This window comes from Symphalangus syndactylus, chromosome 21 (assembly GCF_028878055.3).
Source record: "Symphalangus syndactylus isolate Jambi chromosome 21, NHGRI_mSymSyn1-v2.1_pri, whole genome shotgun sequence".
Lineage (NCBI taxonomy): Eukaryota > Metazoa > Chordata > Mammalia > Primates > Hylobatidae > Symphalangus > Symphalangus syndactylus.
In genome coordinates, this window is record NC_072443.2 from 55,678,838 (window position 1) to 55,698,864 (window position 20,027).

The 20,027-nt window shown below is 50.7% G+C and overlaps 2 protein-coding genes across 5 annotated transcripts in view; one reads left to right on the plus strand and one right to left on the minus strand.

The window, feature by feature from the left end:
• The window catches only part of CAND2 (cullin associated and neddylation dissociated 2 (putative)), a 37,579-nt gene extending 29,054 nt beyond the window's left edge, over positions 1–8,525 (minus strand). Inside the window, exons 1-2 of one of the 4 annotated variants that reach the window (XM_055259389.2) lie at positions 8,271–8,525; positions 600–743 (exon numbers count right to left, since the gene is read on the minus strand). In XM_055259389.2, the coding sequence (XP_055115364.2) occupies positions 600–743; positions 8,271–8,338 (212 nt within the window). In that variant the 5' untranslated portion in view covers positions 8,339–8,525. Of the gene's footprint in view, positions 1–599; positions 744–4,428; positions 4,447–8,270 lie in introns of those variants that run through there. The other 3 variants (XM_055259387.2, XM_063630298.1, XM_055259388.2) reach the window with 3 other exon arrangements.
• Positions 8,337–18,580, plus strand: LOC129471216 (keratin, type I cytoskeletal 18-like). Its single transcript, XM_063630490.1, is given in 3 exon segments — positions 8,337–8,626; positions 8,763–8,796; positions 17,241–18,580. Coding segments are annotated over 3 exon segments (1,494 nt in total). The 3' UTR covers positions 18,411–18,580.
• The last annotated feature ends 1,447 nt before the right edge of the window (positions 18,581–20,027 follow it).

Genomic DNA, 20,027 nt, shown 5'->3' on the forward strand with positions numbered 1-20,027 from the left:
CCCACCTTGGCCTCTCAAGGTGCTGGGATTACAGGCATGAGCCACCGCACCCAGCCTTTAAGCCTTTACCACCTTGATGTGTGTCAGCTTGACCTTCCCAGCATTTACATCTGTCTGAGGGCTTTCTCTGGCTGGAGGTGGCAGGAAGTGGACAACCCTCCATCCTACCCCAGAAGCAGCCCTTAACCAATGACTACCAGGGAGCTGGTGGATTAATACCCCAGCTCCCTTACCCTTTGAGTGGGAAAAGTCCAAGGGGCATGTCCTATACTGTGTCCCAGAGGTCCCCATGGGATTAAGCTCATCAGGCCCACTGTGGTCACTTGCTTCGTACCATACCCTTGATTGGTCCTCTTCCCTTTCCTGCCTCACTTCCCTACTCCTCCACCATGTTTCCTGGGATCACCTCCCAAATAAACTTAGATTTGAATCCTTGTCTCAGCATCTTCTTCTGGGAAAACTCAGACTAACGTACCATTCAACAAGAGCTGCTCAGCAGGTCTTCTCTGCGAGGCTGTACCCCAAATGGACAGGGGTCCCCAGGATGCTCCCACACCAGGTAGGGCCCCTTCTCCTGCTCCACCGAGGCTGACACTCACCACTTGACAGCCAGGTTCTGCACCTCACCGTTCTTGTCCTCCAGGAGCCGGAGCAGCATCTTCACCACCTTGCGCTCGCTATCCTCGTCCAGCTGAATGGAGTCCTTCTGCAACTCCGACATCAGGTCACTGGTGGCCATGAACCTACAGAGGGAGGGCGGAGGAGGATTGCTGAGCAGCTCCTGGGCCCTAGTAGATTTGGGCAGTACCTCAGGGTTCCCCTAGAAGTAGACCTTAATACAAAGATTCGAGGTCAAATGCAGTCCTGTGTCACATAATGACGTTTTGGTAAGTGACAGGCAACATATACAATGGCTGTCCCATAAGATTATAATGAAGCTGGCTGGGCGCAGTGGCTCACACCTGTAATCCCAGCACTTTGGGAGGCCGAGGTGGGCAGATCACGAGGTCAGGAGATCGAGACCATCCTGGCTAACACGGTGAAACCGTCTCTACTAAACAAAATACAAAAAATTAGCCGGGCGTGGTGGCGGGCGCCTGTAGTCCCAGCTGCTCGGGAGGCTGAGGCAGAAGAATGGCGTGAACCCGGGAGGCGGAGCTTGCAGTGAGCCAAGATCATGCCACTGCACTCCAGCCTGGGCGACAGAGTGAGACTCCGTCTCAAAAAAAAAAAAAAAGATTATAATGGAGCTGCCCTATACAGGCATGCCATTTTAATCTTTTCTACCTTATTTTTACTGTACCTTTTCTATGTTTAGACACACAAATACCACTCTGTTACAACTGCCTACAGTACTCAATACAGGTTTGTAGCCCAGGAGCAACAGGCCACACCATATAGCCTGGGAGCATAGTAGGCTCTACCATCTAGATTGTGTAAGCACACTCTATGAGGTTCACACAAGGACAAAATTGCCTACGGATGCACTTCTCAGAATGTCTCCTCGTCGTTAAGTGTCACATGACGGTGGATTATTTGGGCAGTGGGCATGGTTGGGCTACAAGGAGACCCACATATATGTGACACCAACTGCCACATGGTGGCAGACTAGGAACGGCTCAGCATGCTGGCTAAATGCGTAATGTTTCAGGGTCGGTGGCTCCCACCTCAGCCATTTATGCAGTGTGAACTTGGGCAAGTCATTTCACCTCTCCAAGCATTAGTTTACCTGTCTGAAAACGGGGATGAGACTAGTATCTGCCTCATGGGGTTTTAAGTGCACATGGTGAGTGCTCAGTAAATGGCACTGCCATTATTATAATGGCACAGGACATCATCCACATCTCACAACAGCTGAGAAAGGGACACCAGAAGGTTGTTTTGTTTTTTGAGACAGAGTCTTGCTCTGTTGCCCAGGCTGGAGTGCAGTGGCGCGATCTCGGCTCACTGCAAGCTCCGTTTCCCGGGTTCACGCCATTCTCCTGCCTCAGCCTCCCGAGTAGCTGGGACTACAGGCGCCCGCCACCACACCCGGCTAATTTTTTGTATTTTTAGTAGAGATGGGGTTTCACCGTGTTAGCCAGAATGGTCTTGATCTCCTGACCTGGTGATCCGCCCACCTCGGCCTCCTAAAATGCTAGGATTACAGGTGTGAGCCACTGCGCCCAGCCAAGGGATACCAGAAGGTTGAACAGACACCTTGTGTCCAAGTCAGAGCTAGAGGCCTGTCTACCAAACAGATGGAGGAGGGCGAGCCCTGTCCACTCCCATCTCAGAGAACTGGCTCAGTCCCTGCCCTTACAGCAGTGGATCTCCAGCTATAGCCAGCATCAGAATCACCAGCAGGGCTTGTTAAATAATACTAGGCCCCATTCCCAGAGTTTCTGAATCAGCAGGTCTGAGATGGGGCCCAGGAATCCGCATTTCTAACACATTCCTGGATGACACTGAGAGTCAGGGACCACACTTTGAAAACCACTGCCCTACGCCATGCTGATGGGCATGGGCATATTTTGGAGACCAGCGCCAATAGTTGACTGGCTCACTGACCTAGGGTGGGCACCAGAGGCAAGGGCTACCCACCCAGAGGTGGAGGATTCATGGGGCCTGACACCAAAAGCCTGATGCTGTCCCAGGCATTTGAAACTGCAGTGGGAGGCCGGGCGCGGTGGCTCACGCTTGTAATCCCAGCACTTTGGGAGGCCGAGGTGGGTGGATCACGAGGTCAGGAGATCAAGACCACGGTGAAACCTCGTCTCTACTAAAAATACAAAAAAATTAGCCGGGCGTGGTGGCAGGCGCCTGTAGTCCCAGCTACTCGGAGAGGCTGAGGCAGGAGAATGGCATGAACCCGGGAGGCGGAGCTTGCAGTGAGCCGAGATTGCGCCACTGCACTCCAGCCTGGGCGACAGAGCGATACTCCTTCTCAAAAAAAAAAAAAAAAGAAACTGCAGTGGGAGTCTAAGCTGGAAGCCATGGAAAGTTGAGGCTGGGGGCATTATTGGGCACCATTCCTGCCAAAATTAAGAGGGTAGGAGCAGAGGTCTGAAACTAGTAGCCCTCAGCTGTGTCCAGCTTGCAAACATGTTTTCAAAAATTTAAATTACTTGTCAACAGTTGAACATTGGGAGAGTTGACATAAAAATACTGACTTTGGCCTGGCATGGCAGCTCACGCCTGTAATTCCAGCACTTTAGGAGGCTGAGGCGGGTGGATCACCTGAGGTCAAAAGTTCTAGATCAGCCTGGCCAATATGGTGAAACCCTGTCTCTATTAAAAATACAAAAATTAGCCGAGCATGATGGCAGACACCTGTAATCCTAGCTACTGGGAAGGCTGAGGCAGGTGAATCACCTGAACTCGGGAGGCAAAGCTTGCAGTGAGCTGAGATCGCGCCACTGCACTCCAGCCTGGGTGACAGTGCAAGTCTCCATCTCAAAAAAAAAAAAAAATACTGATTTCCAGGCTGGGCACAGCAGCTCACGCTTGTAATCCCAGCACTTTGGGAGGCCAAGGTCGCCGGATCACTTAAGGTCAGGAATTAGAGACCAGCCTGGCCAACATGGGGAAACCCCATCTCTACTAAAAATACGAAAATTAGCCAGGTGTGGTGTACGCCTGTAGTCCCAGCTACTTAGGAGGCTGAGGCAGGAGAATCACTTGAACCTGGGAGGCTGAGGCAAAAGAATCACTTGAACCCAGGAGGCAGAGGTTGCAGTAAGCCAAGATTGTGCCACAGCACTCCAGCCTGGGTGACAGAGTGAGACTCAAAAACAAAAAAAACAAAAAAAAAACAAAAACACTGACTTCCAGATTATCTTTTTTTTTTTTTTTTGAGACGGAGTCTCGCTCTGTCGCCCAGGCTGGAGTGCAGTGGCGCAATCTCGGCTCACTGTAAGCTCCGCCTCCCGGGTTCACGCCATTCTCCTGCCTCAGCCTCTCCGAGTAGCTGGGACTACAGGCGCCCGCCACCACGCCCGGCTAATTTTTTGTATTTTTAGTAGAGACGGGGTTTCACCGTGGTCTCGATCTCCTGACCTCGTGATCCGCCCGCCTCGGCTTCCCAAAGTGCTGGGATTACAAGCGTGAGCCACCGCGCCCGGCCCAGATTATCTTGAAAACAGAATATTTGAATACAACGGGGCCTACAATCTCTGGTGACAATACCTGACTAGAATCAGGTTGTGGCTGCCCTCTCCCCAGTTCACCTGGTCCCCACTAAGCCCACTTCACCCACTGACTGGCTCCTGCAGACATGTGAGAGCGGAGTCTCAGGAGAAAACAGGACAGAGCAGTGAGGAGATACTGTGAGGCTGCCTCGGAGAAAGCCTCCAGTTTTTACTGACCCTGCTGGGCCACTCCACCACCCCACACTGGCCCTGCTTTCCAGCATGGTTGAGCAAATCAACCAAGAGCCCTGACCCCCACCTCCTGTGGCAGAATCGATCACAGTTGGGATTCTGGCTCTCATCTGTGCAGACTCAGACCTGCTCCTAGATGTCACCGCAGCCCATAGTGCCGTTACCAGGGATGGACTGGTCCATGTCCTGTTTATTTTTAACACGTAGATTAGCCACAAGTTGCTAGGAGAGAGAAGGAGGCTGGGCTGGCAGCATGGGAAGGATAGCAGGACTGACTGTGCCCACCTCTGGGCAAAGGTAAAGTGAAGGAGGAGGTTTGGATTTGAGCCAGGCCAAGGCCTGAGGTGGGCACATGCACCCCTACGTCTGCTCAGCTGAGGGGACATTCTGAGATGGCATGCAGGGTCTCCAAGTTGTGTTTCTGCTGCAGTCCATGGGGGCCCAGCTCAGCCTGGCAACCCAAGCGATGTGCCTCTTTGCCCAAGATAGGCCTCCTATCCCCGTGCTTCTTCTCCATCTGTTGAGCTCCTATTCACCCATCAAGAGCCCAGCTCAAATGTCCCAGCTCAAGGATGACTGACCTCCCTGCCCTACCCCCGCATCCACAGCCCCTAAACACAATGGTTCCCTGGACAGGATCCTTTCAGAGCACTCTGCACCCCTCCTTTATAGCACTTCTCACACTGCAATACAAGTCTGGCCACCAGAGCATCTTCTCCATTGGACTGTACACTCACTGAAGGCAGAGGCTCATCAGGTTTATCTCTGGGACTCCAGGCTCAACAAAGAACAGGTCTGCAGAGGGCTTTGTCGGGGAGGGTGAGAGCAGGAGGAGAGGTAGTGAGAGAGCTAGCCCTTAACAGAACTTACAGCCAAATAGTCCGAACTCAGAAACCAACTCTTCTGAAGATGCCTCAGCATTTCAGACACCTTGGTTCCTGCAGACACTAGCTCCCGGAGAAAGCAAGCCATGTTTTATACGTGTATGTGTGCAGGGATGGGAGAGGGAAGGAAAAGTATATAATTTGGTGGTAAGAGCTTGAGCATCAAAGTTTGGCTTTAAGTGAGTATACTGGTCTTGCCGTGTATCAACTAGGTGACATTGGGTAACTACCTCCTTTTCTCTGGGCTTCAGATTTTCTGTATATAAAATTGGAACTTTTCTTTGCCCTACCTCATAGTATGCTTGGGAGGTTTCAATAGGACAATCTAGCTCTTAGCATGAGGTAGTAAGAAAACTAGGCTCAGGCAGGCTGCACAAACTGCCTAAGGTAACAGCAAACTGGGCGGAAAACCAGCCCACCACACAGGTCTCCTGGCTTTTCAACCAATACTACTGTGTTTTCAAGAAATGACTTGGTAATTCCTGCAAGACCCACAAGTGTACTCGTTTTAACTGCTGGAGCCTCCGTGGTAATGGGGCACCTCCTGCCCATAAAGCCAGGGCCCAGGAAGAACAGGAAACAAAGATCTCCTCCACCCAACCTGGGACCCCCATTTGCAGTCAACTGCCCCGCTCCAGGAACCAGAGGACACAGTCTCAGTTTCATTACAGAGAAACCCTAGAGGCAACTCGGCTGAAACCCTTGGCCACACAGGTGCCTGGACAGCTGGTCTGCAGGACCCAGCACCCTGGTATTTGGACTTTAAAAATAGACACCATTCTCACATGCTTGGGGTGGTTTTAAGTGTTCTTCAGGCCACTGGCAGAGACAGGCTGAAAGGGCTTCTCGGGCTCTAGCTGGCAGGGCCAACTTCCTCTCCCAGGGACTGGACCAGAGGCCTGAGAGACACTAGCGCAAATCCCCTAGGCCACTAGCCAGCTCTGTGACCTTGGGCAAGTCACTGCACTCCTCCAAGCCTCCGGAAAACAGGAAGAACAATCACTACCACCCATGGGTGGACTGAGATTACACGTTGAGTGCACAGTAGGGAGCCTAGGACCCAGCGAACATTCACTAAGCACCTACTGTGTACCCAGCACAGGTGTTGGGGCACTAAGAGGAAGTGCATAGTCCTGGTGGCCCAGGAGCTCAGGGTCTCCCAGGGCTGAAAAGTGATCTAGCAGAAACATGAGGGGAGGCACGATGGGAGCTGAAAGGAGGTACCTAATCCTGCCTGGAGTCAAGAGTTATAGGAGCTGTCAGATGAAGGGAGGAGGTCAAGGAGGAGCAAAGAATCCCCCTAGTGAAGGTCTAGAGAGGGGACAGGGCGTAGCAGATTTTGGATGTGCACAGAATCGTAACAGTGTCCATTTATTAAGCACCAACCTAGTGCCTCCCATGAACCTGAGCATTTCACATGTACTATCTTATTTCATCCTTACCCCAGTCCTCAGAGACGGGTTCTGTTATCCCCATTTTATAGAAACAGAAGCACAGGGAGACTCATGGAGGTTAAGTTACTTGTCCATGGTCACACAGTGAGCAATGGCAGCTGGGATCTGAAGCCAAGACCTTGGATCCCAGGCTCTATTAATGTGGGGGGCTCTTGAGGGGTACTGAGGAATGGGCTGCAGGAGAAGAGTAGGAGTCAGACTACCAGAGCAGGTCTCAGTCTCCTCACCTGTCAGGGGGCTGGAATCAGAGGACCTCGCTAAGATCTTGGCCTCTGTATTAGAGTGGCCTGGATTTGGACTAAGTCTCCCACTTCCTGGCTTTGTGACTGAACCTATGCCCTTCATGCCTCTGAGACTCAGTTTCCCTATCTGTAAAATGGGGACAAAGTGAAAAAATGTTCATTGAGTCTCCAAGGTCTTCTTTCAGCTGGAGGGGCCAGAACTGGCCATGAGACCACGGGCCAATCCCTTTTCCTCCCTGGGCCTCAGTTTCCCCAGAGAATGCAGGTGGAAACTCATTGGACCAGATGTTTCCACCGTTCTTTTCAGCTCTATTCCTGTGGTTCTGTGATGCTGTGAGAGGGGGAAAGAAGGAAAAAGGGAGTGGGGAAGGGGAGTGGCACACAAAACCTAGAAGGTCCCACCCCAACCATCACCTAGCTGTGACTGGAAAGCCAGACTCAGCCCAGCTCCCTCCTTTAGGCTGGGTCTGAACAATCCCAGGAGAGGAGGGAGAGGGGGAGGGAGAGGGGGAGGGAGAGGAGGAGGGAGAGGGGGAGGGAGAGGGGGAGGGAGAGGGGGAGGGAAAGGGGGAGAGGGAGGGGGAGGGAAAGGGGAGGGGGAGGGGGAGGGGGAGGGGGAGGGGGAGAAGGAGGGGGAGGGAAAGGGGGAGGGGAGGGGGAGGGGGAGGGAGAGGGAGAGGGGGAGGGAGAGGGGGAGAAGGAGCGGGAGGGAAAGGGGGAGGGGAGGGGGAGGGGGAGGGAGAGGGGGAGGGAGAGGGGGAGGGAGGGGTCTGGGTGATGTTGAGAAGGAGGCATCACCGTGGGTGCCAGTGAGAAAGTCAGCTGGGGGTTGCGGTCCCGGGAAGGGTCCGGGTTCAATGCGGAGAGGCAGGTGCTGGGGTCCCCAAGGAGAGGCGTAGGGCTTCACTGTGGGCTCGCTGAAGGTGGCGGGGGCGGCAGGGAGGGGCCGCTGGGGCATCAGTTGCGGGGGAAGAAGGGGGCCGGACACACACGAGGGAGGAGAGGCCGAGGCAGGGTGCAAAGGGGTGGAGCTGGGGCTCTGATCCGGGGTGAGAGGTAGGGCTGAAGCCCGCAGCACGGTGGGAGACGAAGCAGGGACTGGAGTCACGGAGGGGCAGGACGGCCACTAGGAGAGAACCGCAGGAGCTTCAGTGGGGACCATGAGGCAGGAGTGGGTCTGTGGGGAGGGGGCGCAGCTTAATGCAGGGAGAAGAGAGAAGAGGCAGGGGGGCTGCATAGTCATGGGGGATGGGCTGGCGCTTCGGGAGAGGAAGAAGGCCCCCGGCTTCAGAGCGGGAAGGAGAGGCGGGGGCCGGCGGCGGGGTGCACCTGAAGTCCTTGTCGCTGGACGTCATCTTCTCCAGGAGGCTGGAGATGTGGAAGGCGGCGGTGCTCATGGTGGCTGCGCGCCGCGGGCCGGCCGGCGGGAGTGAATATGGCGGCGCGGGCGCCCCCTCCCTCGCCAGCTGCGCGGGCTGCGGTCACCAGACAGAAATAGCAGCTCCCGCCCCGCCCCGTGCTCACGCCTTGGCCATGGCGGCCGCGGGAGGCGGCCAGGCCTGGGCCTGGCTTGGTGGTCTTGGCCCTGGCCCCAGCCCCTGCCCTGCTGACAGCGCAGCGCCGGCTTGCACACTCCCCCAGAGACGGGGAGCTCACTACCCGGCCACCACCTCCTTGTTATTCCCGTAGGTGCCAGCTCTGTCTTGCGGGATGGACATGATATCAGAGAGTTTCCGGTTCGAATCCCAGTTCTGCCTCTTCTGTGTGTAGCCTTGGCCAAGTTACTTTACCTCTCTTGAGCCTCCGCTTTCTCATCTGTAGGCATTCAAGAAACAGGAGCTATCAACCAAAGCTGGTGAGGCCAACCAAAGGACCCCTCACCCAATCCCCTCGCCCACGGTGCTTGCCCGCCCCTGAGCCAGACAGGATCTGGGGAATGAACTGAGTCACACAAGGCCCCCTGCCTGCCATCCCCAACCCTCAGGACGGCAGGGTCAGTTTCTTCATTTTTTTTTTGAGATGGGGTCTCGCTCTTTCGCCCAGCCCGGAGTGCATTGGCGCACTCTCGGCTCGCTGCAAGCTCCGCCTCCTGGGTTCACGCCATTCTCCTGCCTCAGCCCCTCCGAGTAGCTGGGACTACAGGCGCCCGCCACTGCGCCTGGCTAATTTTTTTTGTATTTTTAGTAGAGACAGGGTTTCACCGTGTTAGCCAGGATGGTCTCGATCTCCTGACCTCGTGATCCGCCCGCCTAGGCCTCCCAAAGTGCTGGGATTACAGGCGTGAGCCACCGCGCCCGACCAGTTTCTTCATGTTTTTTACCAATGCAACTGAGGCCGAGAAGCAAAGGGATTTGCTGAGGGTCACACAGCCAATGAATCTGGGAAGGAGTCAGGATTGACTGCAGATCCCTTAATATCCCGGGCAACAATCCTTCCATAAACAGCCAGGAGGCTGCTGGATGGGAAAGGGAGTAGTGTGTGCTTCAGAGCCAGACAAGCCTGGCTTCAAATCTCTGCTAGGCTCCTTCCTGGCTGTGTGACCTTGGGATAATGAAACAACCTCTCTGGGCTATGTTTTTCTCACTCATAAGGATAAAAAATCTTTATTCATTTTGGGAGGCCGAGGCGGGCAGATTACGAGGTCAGGAGATCAAGACCATCCTGGCTAACACGGTGAAACCCCGTCTCTACTAAAAATACAAAAAGTTAGCCGGGCGTGGTGGCAGGCGCCTGTAGTCCCAGCTACTCGGGGGGCTGAGGCAGGAGAATGGTGCGAACCCAGGAGATGCAGCTTGCAGTGAGCCGAGACTGTGCCACTGCACTCCAGCCTGGGCGACAGAGCGAGACTCCGTCTCAAAAAAAAAAAAAAAGAAATCTTTATTAAATTGACACCCCCCTTGAACACCTGTTATTATGAGGTACCTAGGTTCTAGACCAAAGTTAACAGAACACTGCAATGTTGAAAATGTTCTACATCTGCAGTATAGTATCTGATAGCCACTAGCCACATGTGGCTATTGAGCACCTGAAATGGAATTAGTGTGACTGGGGAACAAAAATTCTTAATTATATTTATTTTTCATTAATTTAACTTTAAATAGCCCACTGTAGGTAGTGGCTATCATAATGGACAGTGCAGATCTATACAACAGGGATGCAACGCAGCAGGGTGTTAGACACAAACGGCCCCTGCCCCTGGGGACTTTACATTTTAGTGTAGGAAATAAGCGAGAAGGAAGAAAGTGATTAGATAAGGAAAATAAGAGCTCTTCAGAAAATAAAATAGAGAGTTCCTGGAGCGTGGAGGGGCAACTTCAGCAAAGGTCAGGGAGGGCACTTTTTGAGGAGGAGGCATTTGGGCTAAGACCTCAACAGATGAAGCAGCTGGGCAAAGGTTTGAGGAAAGAGCTTCCTAGACAGAGGGAGCAGCAGGTGCAAAGGTCCCGAGGTGGTGGCCGGGCACGGTGGCTCACACCTGTAATCCCAGCACTTTGGGAGGCCGAGGCAGGCGGATCACGAGGTCAGGAAATCGAGACCATCCTGGCTAACACGGTGAAACCCTGTCTTTACTAAAAATACAAAAAAATTAGCCGGGCGTGGTGGCAGGCACCTGTAGTCCCAGCTACTCAGGAGGCTGAGGCAGAAGAATGGCGTCAATCCGGGAGGCAGAGTTTGCAGTGAGACGAGATCGCGCCACTGCACTCCAGCCTGGCGACAGATTGAGGTTCTGTCTCAAAAAAAAAAAAAAAAAAAAAAAAAAAAGGTCTTGAAGTGGGAACCAGCCTGATGTGTTTAAGAAAATGCTGTGGCTGGGCCGGGCACGGTGGCTCACGCCTGTAATCCCAGCACTTTGGGAGGCCGAGGCAGATGGATCACAAGGTCAGGAAATCGAGACCATCCTGGCTAACAAGGCGAAACCCCGTCTCTACTAAAAACACAAAAATTAGACGGGCGTGGTGCCGGGCGCCTGTAGTCCCAGCTACCCGGGAGGCTGAGGCAGGAGAACGGCCTGAACCTGGGAGGCGGAGCTTGCAGTGAATCAAGATGGCGCCACTGCACTCCAGCCTGGGAAACAGAGCAAGACTCCATCTCAAAAAAAAAAAAAAAAAAGAAAGAAAGAAAGAAAAGAAAAGGCTGTGGCTGGCTGGGCGCAGTGGCTCATGCCTGTAATCCCAGCATTTTGGGAGGTTGAGGTGGGTGGATCACTTGAGCTCAGGAGTTAAAGACCAGCCTGGGCAACATGGTGAAACCCTGTCTCTACAAAAAATGCAAAAATCAGCCGGGTGTGGTGGCACACGCCTGTAGTCCCAGCTACTTGGGGGGCTGAGGTGGAAGAATCTCTTGAGCCTGGGAGGCAGAGGTGAGCCTGGGAGGCAGAGGTTGCAGTAAGCCGTGATCACACCGCTGCACTCCAGCCTGGGTGACAAAGTAGACCCTGTTTCAAAAAAAAGGAAGGGAGGGAGGGAGAGAGGGCGGGCGGGCTATGGCTGGAATGGAATGAGATCAGTCTTCCACTGAGGAAATGAGGACAGAGAGGTGGACAGGGGTCAGATTACTTGAAACCTTTCAGGCCAAGGCAAGGAGTTCGTATTTTATGTGGGAACACTAAAGAGACACTGGATGGCGTAAAGCAAGAAGGTAACATGATCAGTTTTTGTTGTTGTTGTTTTTGAGACAGAGTATCACTATGTTGCCCAGGCTGGAGTGCAGTGGTGTGATCTCGGCTCACTGCAACCTCTGCCTCCCGGGTTCAAGCAATTCTCCTGCCCCAGCCTCCCGAGTAGCTGGGACTACCGGCACGCGCCGCCATGCACGGCAAAATTTTGTATTTTTAGTAGAGACGGGGTTTCACCATGTTGGCCAGGATAGTCTTGAACTCCTGACCTCAGGTGATCCACCCGCCTCAGCCTACCAAAGTGCTGGGATTACAGGTGTGAGCCACTGCGCCCAGCCAGATCAGTTTATTTTATTTATTTAATTAATTCAGTTATTTATTGAGATGGGATCTCGCTCTGTTGCCCAAGGTGGAGTGCAGTGGTGCAGTCTCAGCTCACTGCAACCCCTACCTCCCAGGCTCAAGTAATTCTCCTGCCTCAGCCTCCCAAGTAGCAGGGATTACAGGCACGCGTCACCATGCCCAGCTAATTTTGTATTTTTAGTAGAGACAGGGTTTCACCATGTTGGCGAGAAGGCTGGTCTTGAACTCCTGACTTCAGGTGATCTACCTGCTTCGGCCTCCCAAAGTGTTGGGATTACAGGCGTGAGCCACTGCGCCTGGCCTGGTTTTTTGGAGAGATCTCTTTAGTGCTGAACAGTCCACGCAATCAAGAATCAGGGTGGTTTGGGCCAGGCATGGTGGCTCATGCCTGTAATCCCAGCACTTTTGGGAGATCACCTGAGGTCAGGAGTTCAAGACCAACCTGGCAAACATGGTGAAACCCCGTCTCTACTAAAAATACCAAAATTAACCGGGCGTGATGGCACACGCCTGTAGTCCCAGCTACTCGGGAGACTGAGGCAGGAGAATTGCTTGAACCCAGGACGCGGAGGTGGTTGCAGTGAGCGAGATTGTGCCAATACACTCCAGTCTGGGCAACAGAGCCAGACTCCATCTCACAAGAAGAAAAAAGAAAAAGAGGCCGGGCATGGTGGCTTACGCCTATAATCCCAGCACTTTGGCAGGCTGAGGCGGGCAGATCACGAGGTCAGGAGATCGAGACCATCCTGGCTAACACAGAGAAACCCCATCTCTACTAAAAATACAAAAAATTAGCTGGGAGTGGTAGCGGGCACCTGTAGTCCCAGCTACTCAGGAGGCTGAGGCAGGAGAATGGTGTGAACCCGGGAGGCGGAGCTTGCAGTGAGCGGAGATCTCGGGCCACTGCACTCCAGCCTGGGTGACAGAGCGAGACTCCGTCTCAAAGAAAAAAAAAAAGAAAAAAGAATGAGAGTGGTTTGCATTGGGGGAATGGTGGCGAAGATGGGAAGATTCGGGTTATGTCGTGGAAATAGAATACATCAGTTTCATTTGAGGATTGAATTCACATACTTTTTTTTTTTTTGAGACAAGGTCTCACTCCGTTGCCCAGGCTAGAGTGCAGTGGCATGATCACTGCTCACCGCCGCCTCCACCTCCCGGGCTCAAGCCATCCTCCTGTCTCAGCCACCTGAGTAGCTGGGACTACAGGCATACACCACCATGCCTGGCTAATTGAATCCACACTCTTGAATGGGGTGATGATTACAGGTATATATTTGTAAAAATTAATCAAGCTGTACTTTGCTATATGTAACTGTTGCCCCAATAAAAAGGAGGGAAATGGGCTGGTCTCGGTAGCTCTAGCCTGTAATACCAGCACTTTGGGAAGCTGAGGTGGGTGGATCACTTGAGGTCAGGAGTTCGAGACCAGCCTGGATAACATGGTGAAACCCCGTCTGTACTAAAAATACAAAATTAGCCAGGTATGGTGGCACGCACCTGTAATCCCAGTTACTTGGGAGGCCAAGGCAGGAGAATTGCTGGGAGGTGGAGATTGCAGTGAGCCAAGGTCATGCCACTGCACTTCAGCCTGGGCAAGAGAGCAAGACAAAAAACAGAGCAAATAAATAAATAAATAAATAAATAAATAAATAAATAAGAAAGGAAATAAGTACATAGTTTCATAATATTTTTGTAATAATTTTATGACTCAGTGCATATGTTTTTACAAGTCATATTTTTATGGGTAAGGAAAAGGGAAGAATTATGAGTTTTTAGCTGGAGCAGCTGAGTAGATGGTGGTGCTTTTTATGGGGATGAGGGAGTCAAGACAAGAAACCTTTTGATGGGAAGGAGGACTTGAAAACTCTGCATTGACCTGTTAACTTGGAATTATCTACTAGACATCCAAGGAAAGATGCCATGTTGACAACTGAATACATTAGTTGCATCAGGGGAGAATTCCTGGTTGGAGATACAGATGGGGGAAGGTCTTCACACAGAGGAAGTATTTAAAGCAATAAAAGTGTACAAGGATAGACAACATGAAGTGTTATCAAGGATGCAGGACAAACAGAACTCTTTCTTTTTTTTTTTTTTTTTTTTTTTTGAGACAGGGTCTCACTTCACCCAGGCTGGTGTGCAGTGGTGCAATCTTAGATCACTGCAGCCTTGACCTCCCAGGTTCAACTGATCCTCCTATTCAAGCCCCACAAGTGGCTGGAACTACAGGTGTGAGCGACCATGCCTGGCTAATTTTTGTATTTTTTGTAACAACAGGTTTTGCCATGTTGCCCAGGCTGGTCTCAAACTCCTGAGCTCAAGCAATCCACCGCCTCTGCCTCCCAAAGTGCTGGGATTACAGGAGTGAGCCACCACACCTGGCCCCAGAACTCTTATATGGTGGTAGTGTGAGCTTTAAATTGGTAAAACTACATTGGTACAAACTGTTTGTCCATATTTACAAAAGATAAGCATGTGTCTACCTTGATGTATTCAGATAAGCACTTTCACTCTGGGGTGTATATTCAAGATATATGAACGTATACGTGTTCATCAAAAGAACGTTCAGGCCAGGCTCGGTGGCTCACACCGGTAATCCCAGCACTTCGGGAGGCCAATTTGGGTGGATCACCTGAGGTTAGGAGTTTGAGACCAGCTCGGCCAACATGGTGAAACCTCATCTCTACTAAAACTACAAAAATTAGCCGGGCGTGGTGGCAGGCACCTGTAATCCCAGCTTCTCTGGAGGCTGAGGCAGGAGAATCGCTTGAACCCAGGAGGCGGAGGTTGCAGTGAGTCGAGATCCCGCCGTTGCACTCCAGCCTGGGTGACAAGAGTGAGACTCCATCTCAAAAAAAAAAAAAAAAAAGTTCAGACCAGCTTTCTTCTTCTTCTGAATAGCCAAAAATTGGAAACAACCCAAGTGTTCATCAACAGGTGAATGAATAAACAAACTGTGGTAGTTCATAAAATTGAATATTATATAGGAATGAAAATTAATGAACTACTGCCATGTGCAATGACATGAATGAATCTCAAAGATATTGTATTGGCCAAAAGAAGCCACATGCAGGAGTGCATACTATATGTGGTTCCATTTGTGTGAAGTTCAAAAACAAACAAGACGCAGTGGTGCATGCTTGTAATCTCAGCACTTTGGGAGGCTAACTGGGAGGATTGCTTGAGCCCAAGAGTTCAAGACCAGCCTGGGCAACATAGTGAGACCCCATCACTACAAAAATATATATATATATATATATATATTTTTTTTTTTTTTTTTGAGACGGAGTCTCGCTCTGTCGCCCAGGCTGGAGTGCAGTGGCGCAATCTCGGCTCACTGCAAGCTCCGCCTCCGGGGTTCATGCCATTCTCCTGCCTCAGCCTCTCCGAGTAGCTGGGACTACAGGCACCCGCCACCACGCCCGGCTAATTTTTTGTATTTTTTTTTTTAGTGGAGACAGGGTTTCATTGTGGTCTCGATCTCCTGACCTCGTGATCCGCCCGCCTCGGCCTCCTAAAGTGCTGGGATTACAAGCGTGAGCCACCGCGCCCGGCCTACAAAAATATTTTTTAAAAATCAGCCAGGTGTGGGCCAGGTGCGGTGGCTCACGCCTGTAATCCCAGCACTTTGGGAGGCCAAGGCAGGTGGATCACCTGAGGTCAGGAGTTCAAAACCAGCCTGACCAACATGGCAAAACCCTGTCTCTACTAAAAATACAAAAATTAGCTGGGCATGGTGGCAGGTGCCTGTAATCCCAGCTACTCAGGAGGTTGAGGCAGGAGAATCACTTGAACCTGGGAGGCGGAGATTGCAGTGAGCCAAGATCACGCCATTGCACTCCAGCCTGGGGGATAGAGCGAGACTCTGCCTCCAAAAATAAAAAATTTCACCAATTTTTCCATCAATGTCCTATTTCTGTTGAAGGATCCAACTCAGGGTTACTGATTACATTTAGTTTCCATGTCTCTTCAGTCTCTTCCAATCTGTGACTGTTCCTCCATCTTCTCTTGTTTTTAATGTCCTTGACACTTTTTAAAAGAACTGGTTGGCTATTTTACAGAATGTCCCTCAGTTTGGGTTTGTCTAAGGCTTTTCTCGTGATTAGGTTGAAGTTATGCATTTTTTGGCTAGAATACAGCATAAGCAGTGTTATGCTTTCTTCAGTGCATCAGAGCAGGGACTTTGTGATGTCACTGTCTTCTTACTGCTGGTGTGAATCGTGATCACTTAGCTAAACTGTGTCTTGGTTGAGTTTCTCTACTATAAAGTTACTATGTTTCTCCTGTAATTAATAATTTTACACTTTTTGTAAATTTGCATTTAAATTTTATTAACTTGAGAAATTGCACCGTATAAATATCTTGGAGGAGATTTTTTTTTTTGAGACGGAGTCTTGCTCTGTAGCCCAGGCTGGAGTGCAGTGGCACAATCTCGGCTCACTGCAAGCTCCGCCTCCCGGGTTCACGCCATTCTCCTGCCTCAGCCTCTCCGAGTAGCTGGGACTACAGGCGCCCGCCACCATGCCTGGCTAATTTTTTTTTTTTTTGTATTTTTAGTAGAGACGGGGTTTCACCGTGTCTCGATCTCCTGACCTCGTGATCCGCCCGCCTCGGCCTCCCAAAGTGCTGGGATTACAAGCGTAAGCCACCGCGCCCGGCTGAGGAGATTTTTTGAAATGACCAAAATATCCTATTTCTCCTCAAAATTCCACATACTAATTTTAGCATCCATTGGTGGATCTTTCTTTTATGATTATTACTGTTTAATGATGATTTTCTATTTCCCTGTTTCTCTTTTTTTGAGACAGGGTCTTGCTCTGTTACCCAGGCTAGAGTGCAGTAATGTGATCTCAGTTCACTGTAGCCTTGACCTCCTGGGCTTAAGAGATCCTCCCACCTCAGCATCCTGAGTAGCTGGGACTACAGGCTTGTGCCACCATGCCTGGCTAATTTTTGCATTTTTTATAGAGATAGGGTTTCACTGTGTTGCCCAAGCTGATCTCAAACTCCTGAGCTCAGGTAATCCTCCCATCTCAACCTCCCAAAGTGCTGGGATTACAGGAGTGCACCATTGCATCCAGTCTCCTTCTACATTTATTAAAATTCTTCTGGAAGGAAGATTGGTCATTTCTCCCCCATTTATTTATTTTTCAATTATTTATTTAAATCTGTGGTCTCTAGGCCAGGCACAGTGGCTCATGGCTGTAGTCCCAGCACTTTGGGAAGAGGTAGAGGCGGGAAGATCACTTGAGCTTAAGAGTTCAAGACCAGCCTGGGCAACATGACAAAACCCCATCTCTTTTAAAAAATAATAATAGGTCGTCAGCAAAGTTGAGTCCTGTCCTCTCGCCCTCCTCTCCAGACAGCATGAGCTTCACCACTCGCTCCATCTTCTCCACCAACTACCGGTCCCTGGGCTCTGTCCAGGTGCCAGCTATGGCGCCCGGCTGGTCAGCAGCATGGCCAGCGTCTCTGCAGGCTCTGGGGGCTCTGGTTCCCGGATCTCCATGTCCCGATCCACCAGCTTCCGGGGTGGCATGGGATCCAGGGGCCTGGCCTCGGGGATGGCTGGGGGTCTGGCAGGAATGGGAGGCATCTGGAACAAGAAGGAGACCATGCAAAGCCTGAACAACCACCTGGCCTCCTACCTGGACAGAGTGAGGAGCCTGGAGACCGAGAACCAGAGGCTGGAGAGCAAAATCCGGGAGCACCTGGAGAAGAAGGGACCCCAGGTCAGAGACTGGAGCCATTACTTCAAGACCATCGAGGACCTCAGGGCTCAAATCTTCACAAATACTGTGGACAATGCCCGCATCGTTCTGCAGATCAACAATGCCCATCTTGCTGCTGATGACTTTAGAGTCAAGTAAGAGACAGAGCTGGCCACGCGCCAGTCTGTGGAGAACGACATCCATGGGCTCTGCAAGGTCATTGATGACACCAATGTCACTCAGCTGCAGCTGGAGACAGAGATTGAGGCTCTCAAGGAGGAGCTGCTCTTCATGAAGAAGAACCACGAAGAGGAAGTAAAAGGCCTACAAGCCCAGATTGCCAGCTCTGGGTTGACTGTGGAGGTAGATGCCCCCAAATCTCAGGACCTCAAGAAGATCATGGCGGATATCCAAGCCCAATATGACAAGCTGGCTCAGAAGAACCAAGAGGAGCTGGACAAGTACTGTTCTCAGCAGATTGAGAGCACCACAGTGGTCACCACGCAGTCTGCCGAGGTTGGAGCTGCTGAGATGATGCTCACAGAGCTGAGATGTACATTCCAGTCCTTGGAGATCAAGCTGGACTCCATGAGAAATCTGAAGCCCGGCTTGGAGAACAGCCTGAGGGAGGTGGAGGCCCGCTACACCCTGCAGATAGAGCAGCTCAGCAGGATCCTACTGCACCTGGAGTCAGAGCTGGCACTGACTCGGGCAGAGGGACAGCCAGGCCCAGGAGTACGAGACCCTGCTGAACATCAAGGTCAAGCTGGAGGCTGAGATTGCCACCTACTGCCGCCTGCTGGAAGATGGCGAGGACTTCAATCTTGGTGATGCCCTGGACAGCAGCAACTCCACGCAAACCATCCAAAAACCACCACCCGCCGGATAGTGGATGGCAAAGTGGTGTCTGAGACCAACGACACCAAAGTTCTGAGACATTAAGCCACCAGAAGCAGGGTACCCTTTGGGGAGCAGGAGGCCAATAAAAAGTTCAGAGGTATAATAATAATAAATTAAAAATCAATAAATAAACATGTGGTCCCTTGTATACTCATTCTGTACTTTGGGTTACAATCCAATAGCATTACTATTTATTTTGTTGCTCAAATTGCTCTTGGTTTGCCCATTGAGAGCTCCTTCAAGTTGGCTCCTATGTTCCTTTGACAAGCCCCCATTCTTTTTGGAGCATTTTCTTTCTTTTCTTTCTTTCTTTCTTTTTTTTTTTTTTTTATAACAAAAGATGTTCTAGGCTTATCTTATATTTTCCCTGTTCCAACCCTATAATCACCATCCACTTTTCTAAGGAGCACTGGTTCCTTTTATTGGAAAGTGGCACTTAGAAACCAAGATCTGGGTTCTGGCTATGCTCATTGCTACTGAGACGTCATTTCTTCTAGGCCCTCTCAGAGGACAAAGCTATGAAATATGTATGTGTATACTAACTCTCACACACATACATCTCTATCTATAAAAAAAACCCCACAAGTTCATACTGATATCTCTGATTTCAACCCAACACCAAAGGTTCATTCTATCCTTCTATCTTTCCTTATTTGTAACTATTTTCTTTTTTTTTTTTTTCTTTTGAGATGGAGTCTCACTCTGTTGCCCAAGCTGGAGTGCAGTGGCACGATCTTGGCTCACTGCAACCTCCGCCTCCCAAGTTCAAGCGATCCTCCTGCCTCAGCCCCCCAGTAGCTGGGATTACAGGCAGACACCACCACACCCAGCTAATTTTTGTATTTTTAGTAGAGGCAGGGTTTCGCTATATTGGCCAGGCTGGTCTTGAACTCCTGACCTCAGGTGATCCACCCACCTCGGCCTCCCAAAGTGCTGGGATTACAGGCGTGAGCCACCACACGCAGCCATTTGTAACTATTTTCTTTGACAGTGATAAATCTTGTTCTCATTATCTATATTTATTTATTTGTTCAGTCCTAGTATACATATACACTACTTGCAGAATTGCTAACCCATACCTCAGCGAGAAACAAATTTGCTAGAGTACAGTATTTATATGCAGTTCTTTTTGTCTGTAGCCTTACAGAATCCAGTTCAAATTCTATATTCCACAGTTACTTAAGTTAGGTCTTTTTTTTCTGTCCATTTGGTATGGTCTGTTATTCATTTGGAATAGAGTTAGGTTTATTTGCTAGTGTTTGTATTCCAGCTTGGGTTTCCCCAACATTCTGGTTGGTTTTAATTGTTTCTTTATTTGAGGAGTATGTGAAATATTACTCTTGTTCCTGGAGTCAAAGCTAAGCAAAAAGGTATACTCAGTAAAGTGTCGCTTCCATACCTTCCTTCTTGTCACCCCAGTCCTACATACCCCCTCTAGGTAGCCAATCTCTTTGATTTCTGGTTTACCTTTGCTAGATTTCTTTTGCACAAATG